We start from the raw sequence: 11,092 nt of genomic DNA, 5'->3' as shown, positions 1-11,092 counted from the left end.
AGAAAACCCGGAACTGGAGTTCTGTACTATACTGGATTAGCCCGGGATCTGGATTCAGGTTTGCTGCTTTGAGAAACAGCTATAGGCAGGCATTAAACCGTAACGTTTTACGATTTATCAGGCACTGACGGATTTTGCTATTTGTAAACTTGTGGAAGAATGCAGCTTGTTCTAATTACCATTAGCCCAAACACAAGCCAAGTTAGACAAAGGGGTAGAGATAATATTTGCCAACTGACAAGCTATTTTCATTCATTCATCTGCAGTAATTGGATCTGTCCTGGGCACGAGATGAGAATAAACACTGGCCGCCTATCCATCAGGGGCACCCTTCTCTCTCTTATACTTTCCTTTCCTTCATTGTCCTTAAAGGCAGTTCTTTAGGCAGACAGCAGTACACATACATACAGCAGCAACACAACACACATTTATAATAAGTCATTTAAAAACATGATTGCAGCAGGTACAAAGGAATTCTTATATCTATTTGGTCAGAAGGAAGCAGTTGAAATTCAGTACACAATGAATGGGTGGCATCAGAAAGGGTGGCCCTTCTTACTCACCTTATGTTCGTAAATTTGTGTGATAGTCCATAAATCGGGCCCCCACTATCTTGCTGCACATCTTAACTATACTGTTCAACTTACCCCTATTCCATATATTCAAGTTGCCATACCAACAAATAATGGAAAAACATATGATAGATTCAATAAAACACATGTAAAACATCTTCATAAAATAAACATCCATATAAGTTCGAAGTTTCCTCAGAAAATACATACGTTTGAAGAGCTTTCCCTCTAATATCAGTGTTTGGCTCAAATTTTTTATTTATCATCGAATACCTAAATATTTGTACTCCTTGACCACTTCAGGCAGCACAGGTACAAAGTTCTTCTTACAGAAGTCAATGAACATCTCTTTTGCTTTAGATGCATTAATGTGTAAAAATGAAGCATCACACCATTGAATAAAATGATCTACCACTGGACCATGACTCTCTCCTCTCTCTATGTCACACACACACAATCATGGCCCATCCTCTTACTGGCATGATTTTTGTGAAGTTGGAGGAAACTGGAGAACCCAGAAGGAGCCCATGCACACAGAAATGGGAGCTTACTTATTACTAGACTACAATTATCAAATTATCCTTACCTTACTTAAATAACACGTCTACGATGTAGCATAAGTTGCATTAATTCATTAACTTCAGAAAGTTTCCTGTCTACCAGCACTTACCAGCTGGCAAAAATACAGGTTTGACAGGCTCAGTCTGTGTTTTGGGAGCTAGCAGTTAGTAAGTCCAAGATGTTACATATGAAAAGCTACCATAGATCATTGCCAGGGCCAGAATACTGTAAAATTGGCGAGGCATAGGTTCATCCAGGAAATGTTGTTAAAACAATGCTATATGAAAAATATGGTAACTATTGAATAAGGTGCTAAAACTTTCTTAATACTTGAATTGACACTAACCCACACAAAAAAGAAAGAAATCAGTAAGTTATAAAAAAAAAAAAAAGATTATTAGTTTGAGTTTATTATTTGAATTATAATTTAGGGGAAATTCAATTCAGGATTCTAGCATATAGCCTGAAAGCACAATGCATTTAAATTTTATATTTCATCTAATAGATTATCTTTATGTCATATTTAAATATGTGGCTACATGAAAGCAGGGAGACCCCTGCTGGGGAAATAGAAGCCTTACTAACTGAATGTAGGAAAATGTGTACTTTGTAAATCTGAAATCATTTAACAGTCCAATGCGGTATGACTGATGATGTGTAGCATTAAACCTACAACCCTGAAGCGTTCTTGCATTTATCACCCTGGAAGTAGCACCCAACAATGCAGGTGTTGACCATTCAAGGGCTGCAAATTGAACACTTTTGATAAGAAGTTAAGAACCTCTACCAATCAAAGAATCATTATACAAATGAATTATACTAGTTTGGTGTACTTAAAATGCTGTAGTAATAGCAAGGTCCCTTAACTAGATTGGCTTATTTGTTCAAATTACTTCTGATGAAGTTGAATGTTTTGTGTTAGTATACACTAGACCCATTTTCATATCTGAATTTTCTAGTGTTCAAAAATAAAGAAATTGCATATATAATCAAAAATTGACAATTTGCCCTAAAACAATTTGTTCCCTCACCCTATATATAATCAACCAGCCAAGGTACATTTGAACAAAAGTTCGTTTCAGTTTTGCACTGGTGTTACAAGGCTCCAAACATAAAAATAAAATAAAATGAAATCCAAGCCAAATTGAAATACATCATAATACTTAAATCTATTTTTATAGAGTACAGTGTAAGGTGTCAGAAACCTGATCGGTGCAAGAGTGAATAAGGAACAATGTGATGCAGTTCAAGTGATGCAAGATGACTGTGCAGAAGTTTGTGGTGTTAAAATGAAGGCTATAAGCTTCCTTATCTATTTAGCACTTTCAGCTCTAGTGAACACTAAAAAGGCCACAGATGTCTTCACTGATTAACTACATTTGTATAAATCTATAATTTAACTATTGCTTGCTCATGGGTCAAACATGTTTCCTGGAAGAAAAGGTTATAATTGAAACCAAATCAGTACTGCAAATTAAGCCATCTTAAATTTCAAGCAGGTTTGAGACAAATCATACAAAGAACCATATCAAAACCACGGCTAGTTTTCTTTCTTAAATCTTCTGAACCCAATAAATCACTTATTTCCATCTGGTCTGCAGAAAAGCACTGCATTTCCACATGAGCTATAAAGTTTCTTCATAAGAACAAACAAACAAAAAAGAAAAATCACACAAGTTTCAGGGGCATGGAATTATTTCAAATATTAACAATACAATTTTATCTTCTGTTTGAGGTTAGATTTGGAATTAAACAAACAAAAAAACTACAAGGATTCTCATTCTCTCTCTCTCTCACACACACACACACTCATACTTAGTTTGAACATATTGCACTATGGATGGAAAATGAACAGCAATCTGTTGGAATTCCAGGCTCCTAAATGTTTAGATAATAGAGTAACGAAAAAAAACGAAGAACTAAACAGTGACAGTAGTGGTTCATAGAGATATTGTGGACCATCATTTTCTTTGCAGACCTTTAACTATGTTGCATAATTTCCCCAAACCATCATGATCACTGTATTCATTACAAAAGGTTGACAATTCCTCTTATTTCATTTCCTCTGAACACCACTTGGTTATGCTGAAGAAGCTCAATGCAGAATGGTTTAGTTATAAATATGTTTGCAGCACCAGAACTGAAAATGTTAAAATGTCTGAGCTGAAAAACAAAGGAATGTCCAACACAGTCCAGGTCTTTGCCACTTTCCTCCGATCAGAATAGGAGACATGGCAGAAGTTTCATTTCAAGTTTACAACTCATCCTTAAGTTTAGAGTCTGTTCCTTCCTCATCATCTTCTTCTTCTTCTTCCTCCTCCTCCTCTTCCTCCTCCTCCTCCTCATCTTTGTCTTCCTCGTCAGCTTCATCCTTTGCCTCTTCACTTCTTTTCTTGTCCTCTTCCTCACGTTTCTTTCTCTCTTCCTCCTCTTGACTGTCTTTCATCTTTTTTTCAGCATCCTATTAAGGAGAACAGATAGCGTTATCTTTCATTAAAAAAAAAAAAGAAGACACCCTGACACACTTCACAACCCAGATAATGATGTTATCACTAATTACTAATTATACATCACAATGAAAAATAGGTGTAGAATAGATTTATTAGTATTCAGGAGTCATGCTTCATATATATGAGATAAAGGGCATTAAATGGAGTGATTATATATCTTTATTAAATGTTAAACGCTTACAGCCACCAGAGCAATGTCTGTTTTAGATTCTGCTTTAAAGGGGTCAATGTTTGCAACAAAAATCTGGCTTTTACTGTGCATATAAAATTCAAACAAGGTTGTGCGAAAGGCACCATGTCACCATGTCATTTTGAATGCTCCACTCCTGTATTTACTTCAAATTAAATATATGCTTAAATTGTTGGACCCATGTATAAATTTACCTTTGTGGCACCCCAAGTCTCATCACCAATCTTCTCAGCCAGTTTTGGGTCATTGGTAATGAGAAAGTTGTCAAAAATTGTTCCAGACTTCACCTGTTCCAATACAGAGAAAGCGTTTGGATTAGTAAATGTCAAAGGAACTCTTCTCCTTCAAGAGATATATGACATTGTGCAGTGTATATTGTATAACAATAATATAATATGACCATCTTGATCCATCTTTTGAAGCATTAAACAAATATGATAACCAGCAGTAACAGGATTCATACCTGCCACAGGTCCAGGCCAATCACGCCAGTGCTGCTGTATTTGTAGATCTCAGAATCGGGAGTGTATTCGGGGTTGTCGATTTCAGGGTGAACCCATTTACCTTTGTAGGCAGGATTGTCGATCTGTTTTGGCTTCCATTCACCCTAAGAAAGAGGGAACCCCATTTTATGAAACGTTATACAAATAACAGCTGTTATACAATGATAGAGCCTTGTTAAAATGCAATGATACACCATACTCTAATTTGTTACAGATAACACATATTTGTTGAAAGTGGAAAGATTATAATTTTTCTTTGCTACATCTGTTAACTGTCTGAAATGCTACACTCAATAATGCACTGAAGGCAGCATGCACTTATGACATTTGTTTATGGAAATTCCAGATTCATTCACTGTCATCTTTATATACAGTAACAAAAAAAAAAGATCAGTTCAAAAATTGAACACAGATTGTACTTTTTCTAATTAAACTTTTACACTTAGATATCTACCAGAAGTCCAGAACTACTGTACTAACATACCTTCCTCATGTTTGTTTATATATTCCATTTCTGTACAATGCCCTTTGAAAATTAAAATAGGTGATTGCCTATATTTCACTTAAAGAGAGCTTTGTCTACCTTGTAGTCAGGGTTGGTAACCATGGGAGGCTCCCATTCTCCATCCATCTCTTCATCCCAGTCATCAGGCTTTTTGGCATCAGGATCAGGGATTGTTTCAGGCTTGTCCCAGTCCTGTAGAAAGCCAAGACTGATATCATTTAATGGGAAATCATTTAATTGTATGTTGAGGTTTTAAAAATACACTGCTCAAAAAAAAAAAAAATATGCAAGGAACACTTAATCATAACAGTATAAGACCCAGTAAATTAAACTTAATGAGTGTCAATCTGTCCAGTTAGGAAGCCTAAGTGATTGTTGTCACTTTAATTTGTGAAACTGATTTACAGTTACAGGTAACAAAAAGATAATCAGCAAGACAACCCCTGAAAAGGGAATGGTTTTGCAGGTGGTGGTTACGGACATTTGCCCACTCCCTATAGTTTCTGAATGATTTGTCTCTAGTTTTGTATTTTGTTATGATCTTTGTCACTACTTGTAGCATGAAACACTAGCTACAACCCAATATGCTTGCAAAAGTTGTCCAGCTCCATCAGGATGGCATATCCATACATGCCATTGCATGGAGGTTTACTGCATCTCCTGCCACAGGTTCAAGAGCATGGCAGATATATTGGAAGACAATGAGAACTGGACAGGGCCATAGAACAACAACCACCCAGCATCATGACAGGTATCTATTCCTTTGTGTGAGAAGAAACAGGAGAAACACTGCATTGTTAAGTGCATTAACAAATTTCCTCCAAACTACAGTACATCATCGGAATCAGCCATGCAAGAGGAGCTAATATACAATATTACCAATTCTTTAGGAGGAATTTAATCAAATTACTTCCTAAGGTGTGGGTTTTGTATGTGCCATTTAACTAAAACGTATTCTTAAATTCTAAAAACTTAATTCTTATTCTTTATTCTTCACCTCAGGTTTTTTATCGTCAGGGTCATCAATCTTCTCCCGCTCGTCCCAGTCTTCAGGCTTCTTTGCATCTGGATCCTTGATCTTCTTTGGGGGCAAAAAGTCCCAATCGTCCTCGAGAGATCCAGACTCTACCTTTTTATTGTCGAGCTTCACCTCATAGGTGTTGTCTGGGTTAACAATGAGCGTGTACAGGTGGGTGTATTCATCATCCTAGTTATTAACATCACAGGGTTAGCAGGTTCATTTTTCCAACAGCTCATCAAAAAACACTGGGAATACCAAGTAGAACTGATTTTACCTTGCACCTGATGTCTTTATTGATCAAATGATTCTTGCCCTTATAATTGAAGATGACATGAACCTTTTTAGTGCCAGGGCCACAGATATCAGGACCTTAAAGAGAGCACATCTTTATTAAATATCCTCTATTCCTTATTCCTGGTTTAAAGTATTAGATACCAAGTTTTGTTTTGTTTTTTTAAAGTACATTTTCTCACCAAACATTATATTGTATGTGGACTCTCCATGCATTTCCTCCTGCTTGAGGCTTGATGGGAAAAGCTTAATGTAGCCTCCTCCACAGTCTATGCTCTGCTCATGTTTCACTGTGAACTGCACAACCAGTGGCTGGTCCTTATTGCTGAAGTCCTCAAACCGTGACGAGATGGCATAGAAGTGAGCATCCTGGCTGGTCTGAAGACCTGTGGGACATGAAAATATCTAGCTCAGTGATATTCGATAGCAGTTCCAAGTTTTCAAAGTGTATGCACATTGAACACATTTTACAACATGAACTCTAAAGCCTGAATACAACTCATTCCTTGATTTGGTTTATCCATACTAAAAAAAGAGAAAAGGATAGAGAAAGAAAGATTATTACTAACAGCACAAAAAGAGCACCAAAGTATCTTAAAAATTGCACATTTTCAATATTTAATGGAGTACTTAATTTACAAATCACTATTCTAACTTCACCAGTTTGGCCAAATAGTTTATGCAGTCCTGCATTTTGCTTTAAGCCTTGGGTTCACTGCTTCAAAACAGTTAATCTAGACACTATATGCACTCGAAATAAAATGGAGTTTGACACTCTACAATGTACATAAGGGTCCATGATTGTGGTAGCATTTAGTCCTTTTAATGCTTAAAAATCATTTTTCACAGTGAATTTAAAATGATCTTACAATTCAATAAAAATGTCAGCCCATTTCAGGCAGCAATCCTTCCATCTTTTTAAACAATATGCGGTTTTCTGTTTAATAACTAATACTATTACTTAATAAGAAAGTAGCAAGATTACTTTTTTTTAATCATTTAAGTTATAATTTGTGCGACAACTTTTTAATTGCCACATCAATCAATATACCAATATATTGAAAAATAAATACCAAACAAATACCAAAGGAGAGAACTGAAGTGCGACTTTCTCTTGAATATGAGAACAAATATGTTAATAAATAGTGATCATGTTCTAGTAATAAGTATTCTAATGATTTCAGGATAAATTATAGCAAAAATGCTACTTTCCAGGTTCTGTATGTTTTAGATGTATGTTTATGCTTTGCGGGGTTTTTTGGTTACTTAGCAACGGGTCAAACACCTGAGACAGAAAATACAAGTTGAACTGATCAACCTTGAATAAATCAATGGTTAAAATCAACAGTATGGACACAAACACTTTGCCTTCCTGGGGATTACTCCTACCTGCAGATGACGAGTGAGTGCAAACCAGACATGAAGGTAACGGTATTGTTGAAATAATAGTTTATATAAATTCTACTTTGTCACAGAAAGTCTGTGTATGCTTGAGTATGTATACATAAAAATCTGAATTGAATTCATTTTTATAAGAAGCATGTTGATTAACTAAAGGGGTGAAGCAGATGCACCAGAAGTAAATTTGTTGTTTTGTACGTTCGGTAGAGAGAAATGACCCAAAGTGACCCAAGCACTAAAAGTCAAATTAAAGTACTAACGGCTTATTTTTTTTTTACCCTGAACACAACAAATGTGTTTCACCTTTACATAATCATTTCTAAATATAATGAGAATGGCACCCAAATCATGCGTTTTTTCCCCCACTAGAATTGGCGCATCTTATTGCAGTACAAAACGCATCATTTAGAGATTGTTGACAAACAAAGTGCATGAAAGCCAGAACATGAGGATGTCAGCAGTCAAGAGAAAAGGACAATCTCACCCTTGTCTTTCTCTGCATCGCCATAAAATGTGCCGGCCGATAGCACAAACTTGCCATAGTCGGATTTGTGGGCGGATTCCAGCCATCGGCTTTTCCAAGCATCTACACAAACAGAAAATAAACACAAAATGTTTACTTAATGAAAAGCATCTGCGAGGGTTACCTAATGTCTGGGGAGGAAAGTGTGACGCCCTGGCGTGTTCATTCACTGATGGGAATTGCGTTTTTTTCCTCTTTAACATTAAAATACAGCTTTAATGCAGATCTTCCTTCATATTGAGATGTCCAGTGTTTCAGCCTGCATGTTTACACAGGAGAAAGACTACACCTATAAACCACTGGGGAAGATGTTTATTATGAACAGCTAAGAGAAATGTCGGTACATTCTAATAAAAAACACGACGTTTAACTTTAGATCAATTGTTTGAAAGAAAGAAACACATAAGGTTATCAAATCATCGCCTATGCATATAGTCGGTTTAACATAGTGTAAATATAAGAATAAACACGTTACCCGCGTCTTCAAACTGCTCTCTGAAATAAACGGTCGGCTCTGCAGTTATTAAGGCTAAGGATAAGCTTATGAAAACCAAACAAAGCGTTGTCATTTTTGCAAAAACGAAAAAGCTCTCAACAGACTACTACACAATATGTAAATTAGCTTGAAAACGGTTATAACGCCACCCAAGCACGCATTAATACCGGCGATACCACAGCAGCGTGCTTCTCTAAATCAATGAGCACCTCTTCGCTTTGCCAGGCTCTCCTCTTGGCTCAGAACAGATGGCCTGCTCTGATTGGTCCAGAGCAGGGACAGGCAGGGTTAAAGATTTCAACCAATCAGATCATGAGTACATCAATGATGGACAGCAAACTTTGGCCAATTCAGTGGACCCATGTAGTTAACTAGCTATCCAAAGAGGAGGACATGAGCTAATGATTTTGAGATGGAGAACCACACAAGCTCGTGCTTTTCCAGATGGGAATGTAAAGATTATTTCCCACTTGCTCCTGTCAGTTGTATTTATCCAATAGTTCTTCTATGACTTCATTCATACCCGTTTTTTCCTTCTAACATATTATTTTAAATGTTAATGGCAACATTGTGGTTAATTGACAAAAGCTGTAGTACTTCTTGTAGTACTACCTGTAGTATTTATAGTACTTCATTAAATTATGGGTAAGGCAATAAAGTACGAACCTAATAAATAGAAAATTGTATAAAATACACCGATCAGGCATAACATTATGAGCAGTGAGAGATGAAGTGAATAACACTGATTATCTCCTTATCATGGCACCTGTTAGTGGGTGGGATATATTAGGCAGTAAGGGAACATTTTGTCCTCAAAGTTGATGTTTTACAAGCAGGAAAAATGGGCAAGCGTAAGGATTTGAGCGAATTTAACAAGGACCAAATTGTGATGGCTAGACGACTGGATCAGAGAATCTCCAAAACTGAAGCTCTTGTGAGGTGTTCCCGGTCTGCAGTGGTCAGTATATGTCAAAAATATCCTGTATGTAATGGTGCCAGATCAGGCTCTGGCAGTGCTCATCCTGTTCCTCCTTGTACAAAGGAGCAGATACCGGTCCTGCTGACCTAAGAACCTTCTACGGCCCTGTCCAGCTCTCCTACTGCCTGTCTCCTTGAATATCCTCCATGGTCTTGAGATCATGCTGGGAGACACAGCAAACCTTCTGGCAATGGCATATATTGATGTGCCATCCTGGAGGATGCCTGTGCAACCTCTCTAGGGTCCAGGTATCACCTCATGCTACCAGTAGTGACACTGACCCTAGCCAAATACAAAACTAGTGAAAAACCGCAGTTGAAACTGATTAACAACCCCCTCTGCTACTTAACTGGCCAGATCAATATCCCCGGAGTTTAATTGACTTGATGCTATACTCTGATTAAAAAGTGTCCCTTTAATTTCTTTTGAGCAGTATATTTAGAGAAAAGTTCCAAAAATGTAAAAATACATAAATGTTTACATCTTCAAAAAGGTGATATCAAACCCATTTCTGCTCTATGAGATGCCCCAAGTGTTTATAAGCATCTACAATTTGAAGGGGTTATCTTCAACCACTTAAATTCTGTGTAAAGTTATCCCAACAGCGGTAAAAACATCTCACAAGGAAAACCAACAGTGTCCTGACTAATTTTATATCTGATTTGCGACGATAAAATTTATTTGTTTATACTGATTGAAAATATCTGATGAGACGATTTCCATTCTGTCAGGTATATGGAATGCCAGTGTACTGGTGAAAAGGGTTCATGCTTTTCTAATTTCATATATGTGAAAATGTAATGTTTTGGAGCAATAGAATAGTCAGAAGAAAGGACACAATACTGGTTCCAGTCGCAAACATTTTATGTGTAATAGCTAAAATTAAAAATTTTCACAAAAGGTTTAGAACTTTAAGCTGGTGACTTTGAAGGGAAAATGGTACTGACACAAAAGCTAAATACAGTGTTATAAAGTGTTCAAAATATACGTAATAATGACAATTTCGAAGTTCTTAAATATAAAGCGTTGAAAGCTTACTATTATAGCAAACCAGAATAAAAATGTACGTTTACAATATTTGGAATATTTTTGACACAAGGTAACTTCATCTCAGACAAAATGAATAAATATGGTAATGCACTATCATCTACAACATTAAAGTTAGATTCTTCCACTTCAGCATATTCCTCTTAAACCCATCAATGATGTAAACACTACCGTGCAATTCCAAGTTAATCGAAAAACAATTCAGAGGTTAGAGGTCCAAGGGGTACACACCAACCCCAGACTATTCACTGATCTTATTGCTGTCATAATCTGGTATTTTCTCTAGAAAAATAGACTTTTGTTGCAACAGAAACAACAGTAATGCTAACAAATGATGGTTTGCCCTACAATTTCAACTGCTTTCCTTTACTTTCTCGTTAACGTCTCGTAACATTAAAATACTACATCCATGTAAAGTGACAAAACCCCAAATGATCCCATTTAAGGCATTCATACACAACACATTTAAATGAAATCATTACATAACAAAATG

General features: G+C 36.5%; 1 protein-coding gene across 1 annotated transcript; it reads right to left on the bottom strand.

The window, feature by feature from the left end:
- Positions 1-2,810: 2,810 nt before the first annotated feature.
- calr (calreticulin) lies at positions 2,811-8,795 on the bottom strand. The gene is made up of 9 exons (XM_058389890.1): positions 8,553-8,795; positions 8,039-8,140; positions 6,336-6,539; positions 6,137-6,231; positions 5,839-6,048; positions 4,920-5,033; positions 4,297-4,440; positions 4,028-4,120; positions 2,811-3,594 (listed from the first exon to the last, which is right to left on the bottom strand). Exons 1-9 carry the CDS (start codon positions 8,644-8,646, stop codon positions 3,388-3,390), a joined length of 1,263 nt encoding a protein of 420 aa, XP_058245873.1. The 5' UTR covers positions 8,647-8,795; the 3' UTR covers positions 2,811-3,387.
- Between the last annotated feature and the right edge of the window lie 2,297 nt (positions 8,796-11,092).

This window comes from Hemibagrus wyckioides, linkage group LG05 (genome assembly GCF_019097595.1).
Source record: "Hemibagrus wyckioides isolate EC202008001 linkage group LG05, SWU_Hwy_1.0, whole genome shotgun sequence".
Taxonomy (NCBI): domain Eukaryota; kingdom Metazoa; phylum Chordata; class Actinopteri; order Siluriformes; family Bagridae; genus Hemibagrus; species Hemibagrus wyckioides.
Note: the sequence above shows the minus strand (reverse complement) of the source record. Positions and strands in the feature narration are given on the sequence as shown.